Source organism: Uranotaenia lowii, chromosome 2 (assembly GCF_029784155.1).
Source record: "Uranotaenia lowii strain MFRU-FL chromosome 2, ASM2978415v1, whole genome shotgun sequence".
Classification (NCBI taxonomy): Eukaryota; Metazoa; Arthropoda; class Insecta; order Diptera; family Culicidae; genus Uranotaenia; species Uranotaenia lowii.
In genome coordinates, this window is record NC_073692.1 from 43,985,318 (window position 1) to 44,010,972 (window position 25,655).

Sequence of the window (25,655 nt, forward strand, 5' to 3'; positions counted from 1 at the left end):
AATATTTTTTTTAAAGGGCATATTATTTTTTAGTATTATATTTAGCTCAGTGAAGCATTTTTTAAATATGTTATTTCTGTATTGTTATGACTATCAGTATTTTTTTGGTTATTTTTTAGAAGAAAAAAACCTCATTTCTCTTGAATTTAAGAAGCGAGCAGTAGTTTCCTTTTTCTTCCGATTTCCTGGTATCTTTTTCCATCCAGCTTTCGGTAGATTTTCAAAAAAACTAAATTCTTCAAACACTTTAATAACTTTTTTAAACACCAATAATTTTGCATCCTTAAAGATTTTAACCTGTCTCAGAAAAAAATAACTTTTTCGCATTGATTCGCCTATGGGGTTTGAGGCGGCAAAAAGTCAAAAATGAACTTCATCGTAATGATATTTGTGATATACCAGTTTGTAGCTTTATGTCTGTGGCTTTATATTTAACTAAGATATCCTCAATTTTTCAGATCATTTTCATAAGCACTTATCATTTCACAGATATCAGACTTAGAAAATTTTGAAAAATATACTTTAGATCCAATATTCCAATCAATGTATCTTCTATAAAAGAAATGCTATATCAATTTCCAATACATCGTTTAAAAGCTTGTTTTCTTAGCTTCTTTTTGAAATATTTTTCATTTTTACACGGTTAACTAAAATTGATAAAAAGTGAGTAATTTTTTGATTTTCTCAAAGGGTTTATACATTTTGGTCTCAAAGAAAAAAATCCAGCATTTCCCGTAACTTTTTTTGCCTCTTAAACACAGCTAAGGGTCTTAAAAATCGAATGCAAGAATAAATTGCTGCATATACTTGCATCCTTCAAAGTTATGAAAAAAAAAAACAAAAAATGGGTAATTTTAAACCAGTTTGTAAATAAAGTATGTTTTATGTAAAACATCATTAAGCAAACATTGTCCATAACGTGCAGGAAGATGATTGTAATTGATTGTGACCAAAAGTTTAGATTGAATTTCGATATCTGTAGAAATATCTGAGATTTTCCAAAAACTATTTTTTTTCCTAAAATTATTGAACTTTTTAATTGATTTTTTTGCATATATTCTCTAATTCTTCATAAAATACTTCATAACTTTGAACAAAAATACCTGGAGTCAATTTGTTTTAATCTGTCAAATAATTTTTGTGAGCACAGAACTCAAAAATATCCACGCGTTTCCGAGATAATTTTATTTAAACAAGTTTTGTTTCATAAGTACACTATGCATTTTGATGAGTTAATGTTCCAATTTTATCGTCCTTTCTGAGGACACATGCAAAACCAAAGCTGAAAATAGTGTATATTGGTTGTTCAATGTATACAATTCATTTCATCTTCATAAAAGTTAATAAAAAGCAAAAATCGGGGTAAATAAAAAGCAATTTTGCCGCCTCATTGTATGGAGATTCCCCATAGTACGATAGGTGAACTCCACCTTTGCCAGCTTCAATCCAACTTTTTTACATTTTTTGTGATCATGATCTTAAAAAAATTCAAAAAAATTTATACTTATGTGCGACGTATAGCTTCTAACTACAGCTTTCTTGTTCACTTAGTAAATTTTTTTGAGCGTTTCGTAGCTAATCTATAACCTTTTTTCCAAAGCATGTTTTTTCGATTTTTTTCTTAGACTTTTATAAAAGAATAACTGAAGTGTTGTAGATGAAGAATGTCTGAGAAACATTACGAAGTTTCTAAAACTATAAATTTTGAAAAAATCTGATGGGACAAAAAGAGATATATTGTTTTTAGTCAGGAGTGTCAAATTGACACTCCATCAACTATAACGGGTAAAACTTTCTGGGACGGATGACGGTTAAGTTGGTCTATAGACTAAAGAGGTATGCAGTGCAGAAACTTAAATTTCATAGGCCATATTTTTCACCACGTGAAAATTTCATACAAAAACATGTTTATATTTTAAATTTAAAAAAAAAGTGAAGCATCAATTTAAGCTTGAGATAGGTTTACATTTTTTTTTAGATGCATTAGTTTTCATAAACCCAAAACGGATGGCCGTTTTGGGACGTGCTGAGCCTACCAAACATTAAATGGGAGGAAGGAAAATTCACGCAACCTTTCTCTTTCTTCTGCGCCTTTTCTCGGTTAGTTCAATGTTCAATGAAATCGAGCGCTAGTAGTTTCTTCCTGAAGGTCGTTTTAGGCTTTTTTCCTTTTCCTTTCCCGTAGTATGGGGTTAGGCTGGAAAATTCGAACGTTCGTTATATTCCGGGACGGCAGCAAAGCCATCGACCGAGAAAGGTTGGATGAAAAGCGAATGAAGGTCAATGTCGTTTCTGTTTGTTTTGGTGCGGAGTGTGGGAAAGAACTCATCATTCGGTCTTTATACATTCTTATCAATATTTATAAGAGAGGAACCAAATCAGCAAAATATGATATCGAAATTTACTGGATGCATATGTATTTAGGAAACCTTCCGGGAAGTTTCGAACTTCGAAAGGAAGCTGGGAATTACGAAACACGCGTATCAATCTTGGATGAAGGCAACACAACATTTCAATAAACAATGCCAAATGCAAATTAACGGAAGCAGGACTCCGAAATGTTGCCTCCTCTATCTAGCTCCGGGTAAAAGTATTCTTAAGTGATTTATGGAACCTAATAGCGGTTGCCCCAAGGAGCAGCACTCTAGAAATCAGAAAAGTTCCACTCGGGAGATAGAAGGTACATGTATATTTTATGTTAATTATCGTTCCATGATTTGAGATCCCTAGATCTTTGCACCGAAACCAGAACGAAGCGGAACATCAGCGAGTGGGCAAATTTCGCTCAATTGATACCTATCCCGCAGCATCAATTTTCGCTCATCAGAACGCGCGACCAAGTTGCTGTGTGTGGCTGTGGAATAAGCCGGCAAATATAAGTCGTGATTTATAGCCGATGGCTGATGATGGTCGTTGAGTCGGGCAATCCGCAGGCAGTGTGAAGCTCTCACAGATTTGTGTGTTTCTTGCCTGTGGGATGTCCAACTCTCGGTTGCTATCACAAACTTTGCACTCTTATTTTGTTTCATAAAATTAGACGCGTACAAATTGATGTCGGTCGGCCGTGATTGAGGCCCCCAGATGCTTCTGTTGGCTGGCTTGATTCAGCCGGAATCACCTCGAAGGTTCCAGCTCTGTGGCGAAAGACGACAAGATGATCCCGCGAGGATTGAACGGAAATTGAACACTTAGGTCGTTTGGTTGAATTGTTTGGTGAGAGCGTGTCGGTCATATTAGTCCCCCTCTCGATGGAAGCTGTAATGATTATAGATACTTGGTGTAGAATTTGAAGATCGCATATGCTTTTTTCCTGCAATTCGTAACGTCATAGAATAGAATTCAAATATAAATACTCGTAATGTTTCTTAGAAACATTTACTCCTTTCATGGCGACCGTCATAAATGGTTCAAATGGATTTTACCCTCAGCACGAGGAATAAAGTCCCAACCTTTCCAAAACAATGACGAAGGCAACCTCCAACTGATTCATCAAAATCCATCAAAACCAGCGGGTTCAGTAGATTAGGCTCACTTTAACCCGACTCGATTCGATAATTTTCTATCCAGGAAGCAGCAACGATTCTAATTCCCTCAAATGGAAAAGTTAACAGCAAACAAATTCGTAGGTATTCTTTCGTTCAGCACTTTTTCTCGCGCCACAGATGCATTCGATATGAGAGAAGCATTACTTCCGAAGCGTCCGTCGTCGGTCAGTTCAAAGTGTTGGCGGACTTGTACCCGGTCTCTGGATGCTGTAAACCCGCATCTCTACAAAGATGATGAATCTATTTAGTAGTAGCAGAGCGGTAGCCGTCAATTGTTTCATGTAAATATCATGCCCCGGTATACTTCCGCTCATTATCGTATTGAGAGCTTGATGGATGGTAAACACAGAGCGCACTGTTATCGTGACCATTCGGAACGTTGAGATGAGTAACAATTCATTTGCAATCTACTGAGAGGAATATGTTTTTTTTTACAAAATTGTGTTCACACAAATCTTTATTAAATAATAAAGTGAAGTCAAAGTTTTTTTGTGTACTAAGTGTTATGAAAAAAAAATGCTAGAAAACTATTTGATTTGTAATTTATCTCACTAATCACTAATCGTACTTCTACAGCCAGAACTTATGTCCCAAAGTCCCAAAGAACAATAAAAATGTTTTATTATTCTACTTGTCTTTCTTCATGTTTTCAATTATTTTAACATAAAAACATTGAAATAATCAAAAAACATAAACCGGTTGGGCCTACCATTGAGCAGCGAACGCAGAGAAATCTGGAACACAGGAACAGGAAGAAACGTGGACAACCAGTACCATACGTTTCGAAGGGGCAGTATCGTTTGCATGCTAAGAAAAAATGCTCCTTGATGAGGAAACCACACGTTATGTAAAGTAATATCACTATTCACTAGGACCATTCTTTAGCGGCTGGAAACAATTTATTTTGTACACAGAAATCACAAGACCTCTGAAAAGTGGCATATTTTAGAAGGTGATGTTTAAGGTTTTAAACTTCTAAGATATATTATGATTCGTCAATTGTTTTGGATTTCATGTACAATCATTTCTGGTCATCGACCAAGGATAAAGCGCCCTAACTCGCTCTTGAAAATTAAAAGAGAATCGGAAAATATTAAAAAAAAATAAAAAACCCTTCGAGGTCCCTTTAGAACCCGAAAGATTTTTTTAAAAAATGTTATCCTTATAATTCGAAGCTTTAAATCAGTTCAGTTGTTCAAATGGATAACATTCTGGAAATTGCTGAGCCAGAACAAAATCTAGAGAGTTCAGAGTGAAAACACCCTGACTCCAATCCATATTTTAACGAACTGTAAGTAAAATAAACAATATCGAACAAACTAACCAAATAAAAAAATAAACATCTGGCCTCTATTAGTTGACGGCGATTTCTCTCTCCAGTCTGTTCCCGGAAATTTCATCTAAGCGAAATGAGGCTCAAAATATTCATTCCATTTGCTAAGAGACACCCTTGACGATAACACTCAAAGTTGAAAGATTCATCCACAAAATAGTTTCACAGTTTTAAACTAAACCATTTTACCAAATTTGTGCGACGAAAGCACAGTGGCTATAATATTGACGACCAAAACTTCCGGTCATCGTGAAAATCTTTGTATTCAAGTATTCTTAAAATCACTTTTCCCTTAGGAAACACAAAACCTGAACATATTTTTCTCATTTCATCAGCATCGGGCCACTTGCATTATGCTTTTTACATTTATAAATTTCGGATCAAGGAGAAATTGTTACCGTTATATTTAGTACTTGATTAGTAGGCTTTGTCATAAACAAAAACATACATGAGGGAACTAGCCGAAAAAATGTCATTCCGGAATTTAACTTGGTTTTTTTCCTTTTTTCTAACCGGGGCCATCCGAATGGGCATTCTATTTAAAACACAACGGTTATTCACATTTCAACTCTGCACACAAAATAAATCTTTAAATTATTTTAAATTTTTGATATCCCGCAATCGGAACTAAACTTATTTGATATTTAGCTAGAAAAAGGTTACGACAAGAAAATTCATTCACACGCGAACACTACCCATTGTTTTCCAACATAGTATCAACAGCTTTTTTATGAAGCTGTAACTACCATATTTATGAAAGCTTATTAGGCCGTTACCTTCGATTTTTTTCACTTTTATATTTTCACCAATAGAACACATTTTTGTATAATAAACAGATGATTTTCATTTTGCACGATCCGCACAGTACACTGAGGTTTTTTTTACGCGGTTTTTTTTACACGGTTTTTTTTACGCGGCTTTTTTTACGCGGGTTTCCGAATTAACGCGGTTTTTTTTACGCGGACATTTTCAAAGGAAAACACTTAGAATCTTTTTGTAGTTGGGAAAATCTTAGCTCTGAGACTAAGAACGTGATCATGAGATCTGTGACCTGAGACCAGAGACTTGAGACCTGAGACCTGAGATTTGAGACCTGAAATATAAGACTCGAGATCTGAGACACGAGACATGAGACATGAGACCTGAGACTTGAGACCTGAGACATGAGACATGAGACATGAGACATGAGACCTGAGACCTGAGACATGAGACATGAGACATAAGACCTAAGACATGAGGCCTGAGACATGAGACCTGAGACATGAGACATGAGACATGAGCCATGAGACATGAGACATGAGACCTGAGACATGAGACATGAGACACGAGACATGAGACATCAGACCTGAGACATGAGACATGAGACCTGAGACCTGAGACATGGAACATGAGACCTGAGACATGAGACCTAAGACCTGAGACATGGAACATGAGACCTGATACATGAGACGATCTGAATTCCACACTGTCAAATCAGCCTCACTATATTCTACTATTCTGTTAATCTAATTGATTTTGATTTTTATCTTAAAAATAAACTATCATTGTACGCAAATTTTTAAATAATCATGGTTCTTACGCGTTTTCTTAGTAACGTGCTTTTTTGCGCGAATTTTTTAGTTCAAATGGATTTTTTACGTGGATTTTCGAATTTCGGGTTTTTTTTTACGTGGATTTTCGAATTAACGAGGTTTTTTTTACGCGGATTTTCGAATTAACGCGGTTTTTTTACGCGGATTTTCGAATTGACGCGGTTTTTTTTACGCGGATTTTCGAATTAACGCGGTTTTTTTTACGCGGATTTTCGAATTAACGCGGTTTTTTTTACGCGGATTTTCGAATTTACGCGGTTTTTTTTACGCGGTTTTTTTTACGCGGGACGAAATACCGCGTAAAAAAAAACCTCAGTGTATAACAAAAACCCAAAAATAGATTTAGAGAGTTACTTTAAAATTTTAATGCTAGTGATTTGGATGCATTTTTTTTCATTTGTAATATGTATCGACCGAAAGTTCCGAAACAGATGAAATGATTGACGAACGAAAAAACAAACAAGAAAAACGCGACGTCGGAAAAAAAAACGCGTCCGTTCTCGAGCAGGGCTTACTGTGTCTCCTATTTGATTTGTGATTTATCTCACATTGATACAGTTTGAAATTCCAATATATTTTGTATAGAAGTGTAAAACTGTAAAAATATGATTTTTATTATTACGTGGTTCGATGATTTTTTTTTACGATTTGAAATCGATAGCTATATATGATCTTACTGTCTTCATGACACCTTCCATATTCCTCAAAATGAAAACTAGAGTCCGCTTGAAAGCTTTCAAAGCTCCCACAACGATGTAAAACGATTTTAAAACGTTCGTCACCAAGCGTCACCCACGACATAATACGTCTCACTTCGCAAAACCAAAACAACAATATCTACAAAGTTATCGTGTTCATTCAAAATTATCTCAGATTTTTATCAAATCTCGCAATGTTCACTAGCACAAATTTGATGCCCAAATGATATCTCCAATTAATGTTTTGGCTTTTCAAAATTGCACGTGGGTGACGCTTGACGACAAACGTGTGCCATGCGATACCAATAATGGTATGAAGAATGAAATGGAAAATACACATGATGTGTGAAAAAAAAATCCTCAATTCTAAGAATTTAAAAATTGTAATTCTAATTGCATCTTGATTCAGCGCAGATTTGTTTTTCAAATGCAGCCGGAGTAGGTACGTTTTTTGTACAAACGATTTTAGACCAAGACAAACATTCAATTGAACATGTTTATTTCGGAAAGAGCTTCCCAGGCTACAAAAAGACGATCGCGAACCTCATGTGGCCTGCGGGCCATATTTTGGCCACTCATGGTCAGGAATCTAGATTCTAGATCTTTCGAACAGTATATTGCTCATCAGTGTACTATAGTCTGAGTCGATTTGGGGTCAATTTTGAATTTCTCAAACCCTGGGATCTAAAAAGCTTCGTTTTGGTCCAAAACTCATCCATGATTTTTTGTAGAAATTTTAAGTAACGTTTACAAGAGCAAATTTAAACTTTTAAGTTTGTATGGAAAAATTGAATTTTTGTACTGAAAAAAAAAAAATTTTTTTGTTTCTTCTGTGGAACCGAGGCTGCTAATGATTTTTGTGCCACTTTAAAGGATTTTTTTTACTCACCAACTTGGTTGAAGACCGTAACTTCGTATCTTATTAGACAAAAACCTTATTAGGTGTTGAATGGGGGCATGTATTTTGCCAAAAAAAACAATAAATTCAATTGACATCACTGCTGGATGCCTAGCGAGGTATTGCATGAGTACTTTTCATCTTTGCATCCGTTCAATAATTAGATGAAAACGAATTAGGAATTTCCAGACCACTCTACCCCTCGCCATTTGATTATTTTGAAACGCACATTAGAATAAACATTGATTCTTTGAATTCATCGAAAACAATTCTTTCCATTGAATTTTTGGATCTGGACCATTAGAAATGATGAAATGCAAATGTGGTCTTCTGAAAATTCCTTAAATATGTCAGGTTTATCCATAACTATTTTTCGGGGCCTTTTACCAGGTCTCGGTAGGCCGTGCCTGTAAGTGACGGACGTGTTTCTGGAGAAGAAAATTTTGTACCTAGCCAAATTTTCTCGTTAGATTTTGTTAAATTTTAAATTCAACTGTTCAAACCACGTAACGGCTTCAAAATTGAAAAAGTTATGAATACACACCTTCAAAAAAAGTACTTGTAGGGGCCTTCGATGAATTTGGTCAAGGAACTTTTACATTTCCGACTTATGGCTTCTGGATTTTAATGCCTGTTATTCTGCATTCGTGAGTCCGTTTCGATTTATTTTGATGAAATATTTAATTTCATTGACTTCATTAGTTATGAATGCTATTTTTTAAACGGTTGCATTCTACAAAACCTGAATTGAATTATCATCGTGTTCATTTAGTCTAGTCTCAATTATGTGTTTTTATAACTGTTTTTCATTTTGAAGGCCTTTTAAATTGGCCTATTTAAGTTTAAAGGACTTATAACTGGCACTCATAAAGCGAGAGAACGTAAATTCTACTCCATACTTGGAATTTACGATGAGAAATGTCGCCATGTTGCTGTGGTTTTGTATTTGCCTTATTTTTGAGCTGAGAACTATAAATATAACAAACACCAAACACTGTGCTACCAGGAACCATGCCGATCTTATTGAAAAAAAAAAAGTTTTAATGAATGATTGGTGAAATGCCAATTCATACAAGCAAGTTTTCTAGTATAATCTGGCTCTTACGAATCATATCCGATACATGAATACTGATTCCATCACCCAATTTTGAAAGTCTGTAAAGTCTGGGCACTCTGAGCAAAAATCTGGGCAAAATCTGTGTCTGATCAATATCTGGACAAAGGGTCAAAAATCTTGGCACTTGGCAACCCAGTATGGCGTACAGCCAGTCTCCGCAAAACAAATCTCCACATGTGCTGCACTTCCCTTTCCTCTATCGATAACACGGACTTAGCCGGCTTCGTTATTGGTTCTTATTAAAGTCTGAAATTCTCAAAATTGTACAGTGAGATTGTATTGCTCTTTCATTTGATTCATTGTGCAATGTTGATTATTTCGAACCAATCACGGAGTGCAACCATTATGCCATTGGCCAGAAGGGGCCGTAAATGGTCCGTAGTTGAATGCAAGCTCAAAAATTATTTTTATGGGCCCTGTTACCAATACGTTCATAGGGCGCGGAATAGCCTACTTTGTATATTTCTAAGTACTATGCTGCCCCTACTTTCATAACAGTCCCATATGCAAAAACAAGCATGCGAGAAAATCAGCTTTTTCTGGCTTTTGATGGCATTTCATATAAGGTATTATTTTTGATTCAATATAAATAGTATAAAGTGGGTAACAACATTTGTGAAGACTCTTGCTGATATCTATAGGGATAAAGTAAAAATTCCAGAAAAAAAAAGAAAATCGACTTACCATGTAACCGCTCGTGCTCCTGCCGGAACGAGGCCAGGCTGGGATCCTGCCGGATGGCCGCCGGCAATGTGCGCCATATCTCGAGCGAGGCTTCCGTCACCTGACTGAGAGAGATAACAGAGTGGTTAGGCGAAAGGGTCGACTTGCAGTAACCTTGCTGGTCTTGGTGATGCAAATCTTTCTTCTCCTCGTCTTCATTGAATTTGAGCAGTTTGAACACGACATTTTTATGCTTGAGGCCTTTCTTGGAGGAGGACTTGGTCGTTAGGCCTCCACCTCCATGTTCGCTGTCGCTGTACTTGGCGGACGACATGGCTCGCGTTTGTTTGGGGGGGTTGGTGTTGTTTGATGGTGCTGGTGAATGGTGCCCGGTCGCCGTGAGTTCGAATCCCACCAGCGGCAGTAGCGGGTGATACTTTTTTTTTTGTTATTTTCTAAGTAAGATAGCCGATTCGAGACAATCAAACAAGAAGGTATGTTTTTTGTACTGCGAGTTGCATCCGTCAGGCGAGTGCGTTGGTCGGTTGTGCGTTAGATTTTTTTTTGTTTTATCGCGTTTAAATTTTCACTGATTGAGCATCGTTGTTTCGATTTAGGAATCTTTTTGATTGGTTTCGGGTAATACTGATTGTCTTAAATTCAATGAAACGTTCGGTTCCGAATATTTGCTCAAAACGGATTAGTTCATTTTACACAAGTCAAATCACAGTTAGTTATATCACAGGATCATGCAACGTAAGAATAGAGTGATAGAGGCTGTAAAACACACGAGAAAAAAAGATTACAAATGTTTTCCGAAAAGATCGAGATCGTTGGAAAAATGAGAGAGCGAGAAGCAAAATCACACATCGAGAGGTAGATATATGTAAATAGTTGGTAGTCAAACCATGCACTGCATACACACACATGTAGACATCAAACTTCAAGATGCAAATTTCAGTGAGGGAGTAAAAATACGATCATCACCTCGGATCCATCTTTTAGTTGGCTGGCAATTTTGGTACGGTAAGTTGGTAAGTCACTATGAGAACACTGTTTACAAAGGCTACAGACAAAATATTTTGAGATAAAAAATTTATTTGGAACCCACACACAGAAACACTGAGAAACTTGAGACCGAAAAACAAAACAAAAAAATATCACACCATTGGAAATATCTGTCGCCGATTTTTCCTTTTTATTTTATTTTTCGGTCGAGATTCAACTGGGGCAAATTTCCACCGCAGAGTTTTATCTTCACTGCCGCGTCAATTTCTCGTTTCATTCATTCATTCATTCAATCTTCTTCAACAGTAATGTTGAGAAACTTGTTGGTTGAGCTGTTCGCGAAAATTTCTTATACGATGTGCTGTGTAACTGGGGAAAATATGCTAAGTGTTGTTGATTTGCAATCTGGTCTCACGCAGCACGATTTCTTGTGCTGTCTGTCACATAATAATATTTTGCATTCGCGCTAACATATTTAAACGTTCACTTCACTGGTCCAAGAGATTATGAGAAGATAATTTGATACAGCGGAACTAGTATAGAATTTTTAAGGAGGTTGGGTATTCAGAGTTTTGAGGGCTTATCCCGGTTTTTTTCTACCAAAAGTTAAAATATTTGAAGAATTTTAACAGAGGTTGTGAATTATTTTGGAATTGTTAAACCATTCACAAAAAATAAACTGGTTATCTAAAAACATAAAAATCGGTAGGTCAATTCTGTTTGTTTAGGAAAGTGATTGACTATTAGAAACTAGCTGACCCGGTGTGCTTTCAAAAATAAATGAAATTTGTAAAAATTATTTGAATTTAGATTTTTTTGTAGACATCATTTTAATTAAATTCAATTAAATTTCCAATAATTCAGAAGCAACTACTTTGAAATAAAAGCTGCAGCTGGAGTTTCGAATTGCAATACAAACAATCTAATTGACTTAAACCTGATATCTGAACTTGTTTTTCAATATCTGACTATTTCAATCTGTTTTTAAAAAGCTTCATGAGTTCCTGAATACCAATTCAGAGTTTCACTCAGACCGTCTGTCTCTCACAAGAATAGATCAATGACTGACTTTGTTTTGTTTTTTTTTGCCTAGTGTTGCCAAAATAACAAACGTTGCCATATGCATTTATTTTATTTTATTTATCTTCAGTGTTGCCGAATACAAGTGTTATTTCATTTTATTTTTTATTAAATTTGATTTAATTTTTGCAAATCCTTTATCTCATCTCTAAATTCCTTCTCACCTCTATTCCCAATAGAATCTTCAATTTAATTATTTTTGTATTTCTCAAATATAAAATTTGATTTTTAAAATATTCCTCATCTTATTTCTACATTCCATTCTTAGCAAAAGCTTTTCAAATATGATTTTTTTTTGTTTTCTGCATATCCAATCCAAAAATATTCTTCAAAACAGCATTCCCAATCTGTGTTTTTTCTGTCGTTCTGTTATTGTTTACCTGAGCCGGATCAAAAATCATTCTTGGCATCAGCTTTCCCAAACTATGCTTTTCTTGTCTCTGTTTCACGAGATCCGGAACAATTCCCGAAGCATTCTTAGAAACAGCCTTCCCAACCAGAAGGAAAAATCAAAACAAACAATCAGCAACAGTAGCTTTAAAAATCCGCGCTTTCTAAGCCGATTCCGCCCTTTTCCACCGGAAGGCCAAATCAAAATAAACAATCAGCAGAAGCTGCCTTAAAAAGCTGCGTTTCCTTAGCCATTTCCGTCTTTTTCTACCGTAAGGCCAAATTAAAACAAACAATCAGCAAAAGTTACCTAAAAAATCTGCGCTTCCTAAGCCAATTCCATCTTTTTCCACCGGAAGGCCAAAACAAAACAAACAATCAGCGGCAGCATTCTTAAAAATCTGCACTTCCTAAGCCAATTCCGTCTTTCGAAAATCTGCGCTTCTCCAGCCAATTCCATTTTTTCCACCGAATGGTCGAACCATAATAAACAGTCAGCAGCAGCCTTAAAAATCTGCGTTTTCTATGCTATTCCGTCTTTTTCCACCGGAAGGCCAAATCAAAACAAACAATCAGCTTCATAAATCTGCGCTTCCTTAGCCAATTCCGTCTTATCCACTGGGAGGCAAAATAAAAATAAACAATAAGAAGAAGCTGCCTTAAAAATCTGCGCTTCCTAAGCCAATCCCGTCTTTTTCCACCCTTAAGCCAAAATAATAAAATCAGCAAAAGTTCCCTCAAAATCTGCGCTTCCTTAGCCAATTCTGTCTTTTCCACTGGGAGGCAAAATCAAAACCAACAATCAGCAGAAGCTGCCTTAAAAATCTGCGCTTCCTAAGTCAATCCCGTCTTTTTCCACCCTTAGGCCAAATTAAAAGAAACAATCAGCAAAAGTTCCTTCAAAAATCTGCGCTTCTTTCGTTAATTCCGTCTTTTTTCACCAGAAGGCCACATTAAAACAAACAATCAGCGGCAATAGCCTAAAAAGTCTGCACTTCCTAAGCCAATTCCGTCTTTCAAAAATCTACGCTTCCTAAGCCAATTCCGTTTTTTTTTTCTACCGAACGGACGAACCATAACAACAGTCAGCAGCAGCCTTAAAAATCTGCGCTTCCTAAGCTATTCCGTCTTTTGCCACCGGAAGGACAAATCAAAACAAACAATCAGCAGCAGAAGCCTTAAAAGTCTGCAGTTCTTAAGCCAATTCCATCTTTTTTCACTGGAAGGCAAAATCAAAACAATCAGCCTTCAAAATCTGCGCTTCCTTAGCCAATCCCGTATTTTTCCACCATGAGGCCAAATTAAAACAAACAATCAGCAAAAGTTGACTAAAAAATCTGTGCTTCTTAAGCCAATTCCGTCTTTTTACACCGGAAGGCCAAATTAAAACAAGCAATCAGCAAAAGTTTCTTTAAAATCTGCGCTTCCTTAGCTAATCCCGTCTTTTTTCACTGAAAGGCCACATTAAAACAAACAATCAGTGGTAGCAGCCTTAAAAATCTGCACTTTCTAAGCCAATTCCGTCTTTCAAAAATCTGCGCTTCCTAAGCCAATTCCGTTTTTATTCCACCGAACGGACGAACCAAAATAAACAGTCAGCAGCAGTCGCGAATGCCATAAAGATGGTAAAACGACTATAATCGAAACAAAAAAAAAAAGTCAGCAGCAGTCTTAAAAATCTGCGCTTACTAAGCCATTCCGTCTTTTTCCACCGGAATGACAACAAACAATCAGATGCAGCAGCTTTAAAAGTCTGTACTTCTTAAGCCAATTCCATCTTTTTTCCACTGATAGGCAAAATGAAAACAAACAATCAGCAGAAGCTGCCTTCAAAATCTGCGCTTCCTTAGCCAATTCCGTCTTTTTCCACCGTGAGGCCAAATTAAAACAAACAATCAGCAAAAGTTGACTAAAAAATCTGTGCTTCTAAAGCCAACTCCGTCTTTTTCCATCGGAAGGCCAAATTAAAACAAACAATCAGCGGTAGCAGCCCTAAAAATCTGCGCTTCCTAAGCCAATTCCGTCTTTTTCTACCAGAAAGCCAAATTAAACCAAACGATCTGCAGCAGCAGCCTTAAAGTCTGCACTTCCTAAGCCAATTTTGTCTTTTTTCACCGGATGGCCAAATCAAATCAAACCATCAGCTGCAACAGTCCTAAAAATCTGCGCTTCCTTAGCCAATTCCGTCTTTTTCCACCATAAGGCCAAATTAAAACAAACAATCAGCAAAAGTTGACTAAAAAATCTGTGACTCTTAAACCAATTCCGTCTATTTCCACCGGAAGACCAAATTAAACCAAACAATCAGCGGTAGCAGCCCTAAAAATCTGCGCTTCGTTAGCCAATCCCGTCTTTTTCCACCCTTAGGCCAAATTAAAAGAAACAATCAGCAAAAGTTCCTTCAAAAATCTTCGCTTCCTTTGCTAATTCCGTCTTTTTTCACCAGAAGGTCACATTAAAACAAACAATCAGCGGCAATAGCCTAAAAAGTCTGCACTTCCTAAGCCAATTCCGTCTTTCAAAAATCAGCGCTTCCTAAGCCAATTCCGTTTTTTTCTACCGAACGGACGAACCATAAAAAACAATCAGCAGCAGCCTTAAAAATCTGCGCTTCCTAAGCTATTACGTCTTTTGCCTCCGGAAGGACAAATCAAAACAAACAATCAGCAGCAGAAGCCTTAAAAGTCTGCAGTTCTTAAGCCAATTCCATCTTTTTTCACTGGAAGGCAAAATCAAAACAAACAATCAGCCTTCAAAATCTGCGCTTCCTTAGCCAATCCCGTATTTTTCCACCATGAGGCCAAATTAAAACAAACAATCAGCAAAAGTTGACTAAAAAATCTGTGCTTCTTAAGCCAATTCCGTCTTTTTACACCGGAAGGCCAAATTAAAACAATCAATCAGCGGTAGTAGCCCTAAAATCTGCGCTTCCTTAGCCAACTCCGTCTATTTCCACCGGAAAGACAAATTAAACCAAACGATCATCAGAAACAGCCTTAAAAATAAACATTTCCTCAGCCAATTCCGTTTTTTTTCCACCGAATGGCCAAACAAAAAAACAGTCAGCAGCAGTCTTCCTAAGCCACTCCGTCTTTTTCCACCGGGAGAACAAATCAAAACAAACAATCAGCAGCAGCAGCCTTAAAAGTCTACGCTTCCTAGGCCACTTCTGACTTTTTACACCGGATGGCCAAGTAAAATCAAACAATCAGCTGCAACAGTCCTAAAAATCTGCGCTTCCAAAGCCATTCCGTCTTTTTCCACTGAAAGGGCAAATCATGACAAACAATCAGCAGCAGCAGCTGTAAAAATCTGCGCTTTCTTAGCCAATTTCGTTCTTATTTCCACTGAATAGCCGAACCATAATACACAGTCAGCAGCAGCCTTAAAAATCTGCACTTCCTTAGCCATTCCACTGGAAGGACAAATCAAAACAAACAATCAGCAGCAGCAGCCTTAAGAGTCTGCACTTCCTAAGCCAATTCCATCTTTTTTCACTGGGAGGCAAAATCAAAACAAACAATCAGCAGATCTGCGCTTCCTAAGCCATTCCGTCTTTTTCCACCGGAAGGACAAATCAAAACGAACAATCTGTAGCAGCAGCCTTAAAAGTTTGCACTTCCTTAGCCAATTTTGTCTTTTTACACCGGATGGCCAAATCAAATCAAACAATCAGCTGCAATAGTTCTAAAAACTTGCGCTTCCAAAGCCATTCCGTCTTTTGTTGACGAAAACTCCGGTTTGAGGATTCAGCAACAATATGAATTCCAAATCGGTATAATGAAGCTGAACTTCAAATTTTTAATCTAAGATCTTTGTTTGAATTAAAATCTTAGCCTCTCAAACAACATTCTTTGTTGATTTTATCAATCGATCTTATCTGCATTAGCGAGCAAATCTGAGCTACCCACATGTGAACTGTAAATAATAATAATAATAATAACAGTACAGTTCGATTCTACCTGAACCCGATAGCAACAACAGTGAATTCCAATTAAACCCCCCCCAGTTCGATATGAAGGTGTGTCCGTAATCAAAAGTAGATTGACAAGATTTCTAATTACTCCTAAATACACCTGTCTGAGGGCAGAGAGAAATGAAGCTGAAAAAAACTGCTCAAATTGAAACGCCACGCGCTTAATCAATCAGCTTTGATTGATGTCGTCTGGGAAAGATTTCGAAAAGGGGGTTCTTCTATTGATGTCATTGCGGACAAAGCGGATGTCAAAAAGAAGCATACGAATTGTTGATTCAACTATATTTTTAATCAAACTTTAAACTGAATAAGAATAAGACTAAACTAAAGTGATTGCAGAATAAATCAATTCAAATGCAGGTAGATGCTCTGAATTTGGATAATTAATGTAAGTAAAGAGACTAGCTATTTGAATAAACTCGCCATTAAACCTGTTTCTTCTAGCTACTTGAGTAGGTAACACGAGCCGTCATTGTGTCTCCTAATTGTGGCACACTCCGGGATCTGGAAGCAAAACTGTTGCTCTAGCTCTAAACTACTTCATAATAAAACGAGCGGGACGAACCTTCAAAAACTAGAAGTAGCTGCATAAGAAACTTTTCTACGACATACCAGTTTCCCTCCCGAATCCGCCTCATCTTAGACAACTGGCAATGTTATTGTCGTTGCTCAGTGAGTTCGGAAGAAAAGCTCCAATTGTGACTGGCTAGATTCGCCATTGTCCCGGTCTCTTGGACAATGCGAAAATTCTACGTTTTAGTTCATTTGTCATAATATTGGCTCTAGTAAAGCCATTTGGCAGTCATTGGTTGCGTCGTCGTCAGCTGATAGAATTGAGTCGTAGAAAGTGTACGAGTACTTTCTACGATACTGAGAACAGTCAAAGAAAGGTGCCATTGGCATTGAAAAATGTTGTCTTGAATTAAACATCCGATACCTACATGCATTCCGAAAATTATAAATTTTCATAGGGGAGTTTTTGAGATTTTGAGGACCTACTTATCCAAAATTTAATACAACGAGCTATCTGAAGCTTACCAACAATAGAAAAATGTTCCTTTACTTAATTTCTCAAAACCACTTTCTTGGAGATTTGAACCACAATCTCGAATTGGCCAGAAGCGAAATACTTCGATAGAGAGATTATCTATTGGTGTTAAATTTGCATGATTAAAAACATCTTCTCTTCTTGATCAAATAATGTATCGTACGTCTGACGACATCTGATAATGCAATGATGATAATTGAAAGATTTCAAATCAACGCACCTTTCTTAGACGCCAGACGCAATTTGCAATAAAAAACAAACAGTCTCAGAAGTTGTAAAACGGTTGCAGGAAACCAAACGACCAGTAAAATTGATGAAAATCTTCGCAAATCGTAAAAACGGAAGGTCGAACGAGTGATACTGCCCATTCAAATGCCGAGTGTGTCGAGTGGACAGTTTTTTTTTCTTTTTTTTTTGTATTTCATTGTTCAATTTTAATTTTCGTGACTTCGTGCGATGAAGCACGGCAGAAGTTCGGTCTAATTTGGTATGACCCCTAAAAATAAAAGGAAAATCGCCGTCTGCAGAACAGTGACGCTAGTATTGGTGGTTTGTTCGAACAAAATAAAGACGGTTGAGAGACAAAAAGAAAATCCCAAACGTGAAAAGTTTATTCACGGCAGACAAAACAGTGCCGTACATTTGAAACTGTTAAAGGGGGAAGACCCGTCGATAATAAAAGTTGCTGATTGTGAAAAGTGACATCGCAAATCAATACGCTTTGAGTTAATTTTCTTGATAGCGTCTTCCTTTCTACGTCAGAATTTTTCCGAGATTTATGTGTCATGTTCAAAATTATCTCAAGAAATTTGTAATACTTGGCAGCCCAAAAACTTTGGGCCACCTTGGAACTTCATGAATATAATACCTAAACCCAGTAAACTACTACCACAGACAAACAGACAGGACACCCTTTTTTTCAATCTTCGCAAAACTAGCTGTGAAGCTAGTTAAGGTCACCACCAGATAGCTCTGCTTCCCTTTTTCTAAAATCTCAATTTTCCATCATGGTAGCCATGTTTATTGTGTTATATTTGTTTACTTTCCCTTAACTTATTCAAAACAAAAGTCCGTTTTGAAAGTGTAAAGAAGTGGATAGAAAATTGGATTAAAATCGGATGGCGATATCTGAATTTCCGATTTCTAATCGAAACATAAAAAACATGGGCGGAAAACTCCGATCAATCATAAAATACAGAAGAAATTTGTTAGATAGAGTCGTTTTGGTAAGTAATATCTAATGGTAACTATTTCTTGGTAATCTAACATGTTTATATAATTTTCAAAATTGATGATGACATGTGAATCCAACATACATATGTAGGGCGATTATTGAAGTCGGGAATCGTTGGGTTGTGCGCCAAATTTTGACTGGGAAAAGCTCACGTATTGGACTCAAAAGTTATCTGCATCTGTTAAGATTGATTGTTCGTACCCCAAAATCTGTGTCTGAGCAATATCTGGACGAAGGGTCAAAAGTCTCTGTTTGAACGACAAATCAGGGCACCTGGCATCCCAGCAGCTGAGAAACATGGCATTATTGATTTAACCTCACATGATGGCTGATCCAACTGTTTGAATCATTCTAAATCGAATGTCTAAATCAACCTCGCAGTACTCTGTTTTATTATATTGAACAGTCAATAATCTTGCATTGTTGATTCAACCTTACATTATGTCACATATGTCTTAGAAGTTGATACTGATCGAACAAAATGTGAGGTCTATTTTAATATTGTGGTATGAAGGAACCAACCATGTGAATTATTAGACCTTGTAGACCAGGCAGGTCAAACTGATTATGTAGGACCTACCAAGTTCGAGGTTTTAAGTGTTGCAGAAACAACATCAACTAAGTTGTTTGCAGAATGCAGAGTAAATAAACCTGTGAACGTTCCTAAAAAATGGCCATCGTTGGGTATATCCACTCTATTACCTCAAATTCTACAAGCCTCAGCTCATGTAATACGTTCGAAAATAGACAATTCAGCATTAGAAGGATCTTTCGGCTGATATTAAAACCGATTTTACTCCTTTTTTTTGAGAAATTCGGTGATTATTACTAGCTGTAGACTTCCATTTTCTTCCTGTACTGGTTTGATCTCTTATGCTTTGTTGCCTTATGCATATTTTTCGTGCTGTTGCTTCACTTAAAACGTATTTTCAAACAATTTCCCTGTAGAAAAAGACCTATTTGACAGTATTTAGGTTGACTTAAACTTAACTTAACGGAAATTTTTTTTTCACTATCTCCTTTAATTTATAATGTTAAAGGAATGGTCAACAGATTGAATCGATTTGGGGTCATTTTTTAATTTCTCAAACTCTGGGGTCTTAGAAACTTCGTCTTGGTTCAAAACTCATCCAGGAGTGCAGTATTTTAAAGTTTACATTAGGAAAATTAAACTTTGAGGTTTGTATGGGAAAAATGTATACTGAAAAATCAACATCATTTTTGTTTCTTCTGTGAAGCCTGGCCTGTTCATGGTTTTTGTGTCAATATATAAATTTTTTAAAGGAAATTTTTCACTGAACAACTTTGTCCAAGATAGTAATTTCGTATCTTATCAGGCAAAAAATTTGAGGCTGTTAGAAATTTGAAGCTGTTAGACAGCGGTATCTTTTGGCATAGAAAAACAATTAATTCAATTGAAATCACTGTTGGTTCCTTGCGAAGTGTTGCTAGAATAGTAGTCATACAATTCCTCGCTAGGCAACCAGCAGCGATTGAATTGAATTTATTGTTTTTCATGAACAGGCTAGGTTCCACAGAAGAAGCAAAAATGATAAAGATTTTTAAGTACAAAAAAATTAATTTTCCCATACAAACCTAAAAGTTAAAATTTACTCATGTAAACGTTACTTGAAAATTTTGCAAAAAACCATGGGTGAGTTTTGAACCAAGACAAAGCTTTCAGACCTCAGGGTTTGAGAAATTAAAAAAATGACCCCACATCGACTCAGTCTAACGGTTAATACCATAAGGCAACAAAATTCACATTTTTGAGTAGTGCAGGTGATTCCAAATATATAATTATTTCTTTCAGATTTCAGCTCCTTTTTTTCGAGATAACTTTTGATAATAGGTTTGAGAATTCATTAAATAAAGTTGTGCACTTTTTTAACAGAACTATTGAAAACTACAAAGATTTTGGAAATAAAGGTTTAATGCAATGAAAAGCGCGAGAATTTTCAATTCTGAGAAAAAAGTTACTTAGCAGTTTTTCTCACCATTTTTTCCGGATTATGCAAAATACGGGATTTTTTTGCAAAATTTGGAATTTTTCTATTTTTTTTAAATAATTTATTTCAAGAATCTTTAATATTTCTGAAAGCATAAACCAACTCGTTTTGCCGCCTTCAACAAAGTTGTTAAGTGGGTTAAAATCTTCAACAATGAATACTCTAAGACTTTCTCGATTGATGCCAGAAACAGATGAAATGTTATCTATTCAAATTTCTTTAATTATTTCTTTAATTTATTTCTGAAAACGGAATACGTAGGAAGTAAGATCTAAACCATGGGTGGCCAAACCATGGCTCTCGGGCCACATTTGGCTCGCGGCTAGCTTCTTGTTGCCCGGGAAGCTTTTTCTTCAATTACCATCCTCAGAATTGAATGTTTTTCTTGGTTTATATAATTTTATTAAAAATTACATAAATCTTGAACTGAAATCAGATATTGAAGCTGTTTATTATGCTTTATTCAATCATGGATTCATATCTTGTTTAGCTCTTTGATTCAAAGACACGCTTAAAAAATGTAATCTAACTATTTTTAGAACTTGGAATAGATTAACATCACAGCATCAAGTTTTTGAGTATGTATTTTCTATTGACGATTTTAACTCATTTAACAACCTTTTTGCAGACTGTGACACGGTTCGACTAATGCTTAAAAAAATATCAAAGATTCAAATTAACTTGAATCATTTTTAAAATTCCGTCAAGTTTACCGAATATTCGCAGAAATAGGAAAAATTGACAAACAGAAAACTTCTGTAACTTTCTTCTCAGATGACAAAATTATATACGGACTTTTGAAAAGTTGTTCATTGAATTGAAAATTTGTTTTTCAAAATCTTTAAGTAGATCTATGTTTTGCCGAAAAGTGCACACATTTATTTAATAATTTTTTACCTATTTTAAAGAGTTATCTTAAAAACAAGAGTTGATAGAAAAAAAACTAATTGCATTGGAATCATATTAGTGATAGTTAGCACTTAAAGTCTTTGCACCTCGGAAAATTAGAAATTTTGATGCAAAAATTTGTGATTCATCGCGAAAAAGTTCAGGAAGTCCGTGTTTATAAGTGCTTTAAGTAAATAACCATTTGAATGCCGAAAGCTCATGAACGGTACAATTTTTAACAATTGCACTCCATGTAATGTTTTTAATTTTTGTTCGAAACACCCACAGAATATTTCAGGGAGACCGGTAAACTTAGAAACTAAGGAAATCGGCGGCAATTTGAAATTTATGGAATAAATAAGGTTTTAAATCACTTCAAAGAATTCGTAAAAAGTCATGGAACAAAAATGTCTTACTAAGAGGAATCTGTTTTAGTATTAATAGCACATTTTCTATTTTTCCTTGAATATCAAAGAAAAATTTCTTGTTTGGCCCGCATGCAAATCTCATATCCAAAAATTGGTCCGCTTGTTGGAAATGTTGGCCACCCATGATTCTTAACTCTTGATTAAATAAAGCATAATAACCAAATTCAGAATCTGTTCTTAGTTTTCTTGTAGGCTAATAAGTGTATCAGTTCTCAAAGGACTATTTTACTCAAAACTGATGAATTTAAGAATTTCCACACGCCATCTGATTATAATTCAGAATGTCAAAATCCTTTAAAATTAGTAACTAAAACATAGGAACCAAAATGTTTGGAACTAAAGTCGTTCGAAAGCCTGGCAGGAGACCGCAAGCCAAATTTTAGTCCATTTGGTGAACTAAAGGTTTCCAGATTGCCCGGATTTATTCAGACAACATAAAACTAATTGTGTTGTAGTTTTTTTTATTATTTTTGCGTCCAAAACGAAATTTTATGAGCAAGCTTTATAAAAATAATCATGAATAGTTTTTTGTAACCCTAATATACGATTTAGAAAGAGCTGAAGAAAAATAAAAATGTTCAAGCTTTTTCCTTGATTTGTGTTGAGTAATCCCTGGGTTTTGACCAAATTTGCCTGGATTTTTAGTCGACAATTTGGAATCAAATGCCCGGATTTTGCCAGGTTTTTAGAAACAAAAACTAGCTGACCCGGTAAACTTCGTTTTACCCGTTCCTTAATAAACCGTTGGAAAATGTTTACAGTTCTTCAACTACTTCGTGCTCGTGAATCTGTTTTCGTGAAAATCATCTTCAAGCTGTTCCAGTTTTGTCCCGTTTCTAGTTGTTTTTGTATAGGAGCCCGCCTTCCATAGAAAGTGAGATTCTTGAAACTATTATACAAACTAACTCTGACCCGAAAAACCCTCGAATACCAAATTTAACTTCATTACGATCGACCATTCATACGTGATGGTGTTACAAAGAAAACGCCTCCATTTTTATATATAAGATAGCCTGGATTTGTCCGGCCCGGGTACGTGATGGAAAAATTCTGGCAACCTTAGGTTAACACTAAAGGGTCACTCAACGAGCCATAAGTTTATATGGAATATTGACTACATTAAAATTTGTTCTAGCGAAACTGCGAAACTTGGCTCTAACACATTTCCTTTGAAGATCGCCAGTTCTGACAAAAAGTAATTAAGGGTAGAAGGAGGTAGGGGGATTTTTTTTTATTATTTGTTGGGTTTGCGCCGGAGGTCTTCAGATTCTCCTCATAATTCCAAATTGGGTTATAATATGTGTTGTTAGCCTTCTTGGTTGAACTATTGTACTGAGTTCAGTAAAAAACCATATTTGGATATAAAATATAAAGTGTAGGGGTCCAACAAGACCGTTTTCAAAATGCTAACTTTTTTTGTTAAGCATTTTAGAACTTTAAAATCTTCTACAAAGTTGTTAATCTCAACAAAATACACAACTTTTCTGAACATGTTAAAGTTATACAACTTCATCCTAAGGAGATATATTAAAATTTAAAAAAAAAACGCCCCTTAACAAACTTTTTTTGTAAAACCTGAAACGTTGTAAAAAATACAAAACGACTACAAACAGTCTTGGACACAATGTTGGAACAAGCCAAGATCTACAAACGCCTAGTAGTTATTTTAAAATTTCTGAAGAACTATAGGAAGTATTTAGTGTAATTCTTAACGGTTTTAATAGCTATTTTAATCAAAATAAGCCAAGTTTGTGACATTAGCCTATGTGGATATATATATGGTATTTAGACACAAAATTTAAAAGTCCAAAACTTTTTTGAAAGTGCCTCGTGACTATTCACTGTTGAAAAAAATTTTTTTTTGGCTTTGGAAGCTGACAATTCGTCATGCTGTGGCAGCGCCATGAAAACGTGACGTGACGACGGATCGGAAACCCTGTTTTCAAACATTCCTGCGTCATCACGCCACGTTTTCAATCTAGTTTTTGATTTCTCTGTAGAAAAGAAGAAGAAAGATAAGAAAAGTTTGTGAGAAAATTCATTTGCTACAAATTTTTAGAACATAATATTTTGCTAAAATGTAAAGAAGACGAGAACTTTGACTCCTGCAATTTTTTTTTATAAAAAATCATTTATCTCGCTCGTCTTCACGTCACGCTTGTTTTTCTTGAATAACTTCGGAAGTGAATAAATACAGGTAAAATACGGGTTTTATCCGGACTTGTTTCTATTTTGTATCAAGTATCTGGGCAAGTCCGAGTAAACCCGAGCAATGTAGCAAGCTTAATCTGGCGTATGGACTCTTCCAACTAGAAATCCAATTTTTTTTCAGCTAAGCTGGAAATCAATATATGTAACTATGTGTTTAAGCAAATGTCTATGTTAAGAGATATCAGGACAGCGACCTTCAAATTTGCTGGATCAACTCTAACTCATTGATGTAGGTTTAAGGAACGGAAAAATGTTTCCAAAAATTTAGCCTGACAGCTCGTTAAATAGTGTAAGAGAAGAAATGCGTAAAAAAATTGCAATTTCTAAATTGCATTCATGTTCTGATTATCAATGTACAAAACGTGTATTGCATTCCTCTCATTCGTAATGTTTGTTGTGAAAAAACAGCAGTAACATTGTTTTCAATTTAATGTTTTATTCTCTGTTTCCTGTTTGTTTAGTTTTTGAACAGCCATTTTACTTGATGCAACCAATTTTTATTTTATTCCATAATGAGAAAAGTCTCTAGAATTTTCAAACCCACTAACGAACAACCACTTGTTGGTTCAATTTTCGTCCTGACATCCAATATCCTACCGCCGTTTTTAGTTCAAGTCATTCGAATAAGTAAGACAACTCATGTCCTTAACTATCCGCATCAAAACATCCCGCTCGGTGAAACTGAGAGTGATTTTTCCCCCCACTCTTCTCAGATGATAAATCGTTGTGGACCGATCGATGAAGCCAGACTCATTGGTTTGGTTGGTTGATGTTTGGTCATTGTTTTTATTTTGATGCTTGCTTCACTTCACAAATCGTCGGACGGGACGACGGATTTTTCTTCTTCACTTTCGCCCCACCGATCTGAAGGACATCCTTCGTTCGTTCACTCGTTCGTCGTCCTTTCCACGTTCGTTTTCCACATTTTCCCCAGCACACTCGTGAAAAGTAAATAAGTAACAACAGCAACAACAAAAACAAAACAGCTACCGTAATTTCAACACAGTAATATTAATCCTTGCGTTTCACGTTATGGCACTTGGGTACGTAATTTTTCCGACCGAGAGAAAAACAACGACCGACTTATTTGTTATTTCTTTTTCCCGGAGAGAGGTTTTCGGTTTTTTGGGGGAATGGAGGCACTGATTTCGTAGGACCCCCGAAAAAAAAATACTCGATTCAAACTGCCTCTCTGTCTCTCTCTCACTCAGGCAGCAGAAATGTTCCTTCGGATTCGATTCCGAGGAATAGGGAAGGCACCGATGCGTACCGATCGAGCGTTGTTCGCAGACTGACCAGAGCTAGATTGGAAAATTTGTGTTTAAAAAAAATAAAAGCACCACCACACCAGCCAAGCCAAGTTCATCAGTGCAATCGCGAGCGCGTTCGTCAGGCGTAGCGTGTCGCGCAGTTCAGTCTCAGACTCAGGACAGGACAGCAGCAGTTCAGCGGAGAAATTTTATACTATGACGAGTCGAAATCCGACCAGAAATCCTAACACAACAACAAGAACAGAACAGCAGTAGCAGGCAGCTCA

The 25,655-nt window shown here is 36.1% G+C and overlaps 1 protein-coding gene across 2 annotated transcripts in view; it reads right to left on the reverse strand.

Annotated features, from left to right (window-relative positions):
• Positions 1–25,419, reverse strand: part of LOC129748615 (P protein-like) — a 49,665-nt gene extending 24,246 nt beyond the window's left edge. Inside the window, exons 1-3 of one of the 2 annotated variants that reach the window (XM_055743278.1) lie at positions 25,109–25,419; positions 10,834–10,912; positions 9,868–9,971 (exon numbers count right to left, since the gene is read on the reverse strand). In XM_055743278.1, the coding sequence (XP_055599253.1) occupies positions 9,868–9,971; positions 10,834–10,844 (115 nt within the window). In that variant the 5' untranslated portion in view covers positions 10,845–10,912; positions 25,109–25,419. Of the gene's footprint in view, positions 1–9,867; positions 9,972–10,833; positions 10,977–25,108 lie in introns of both variants that reach the window. The other variant, XM_055743279.1, reaches the window with a different exon arrangement.
• Between the last annotated feature and the right edge of the window lie 236 nt (positions 25,420–25,655).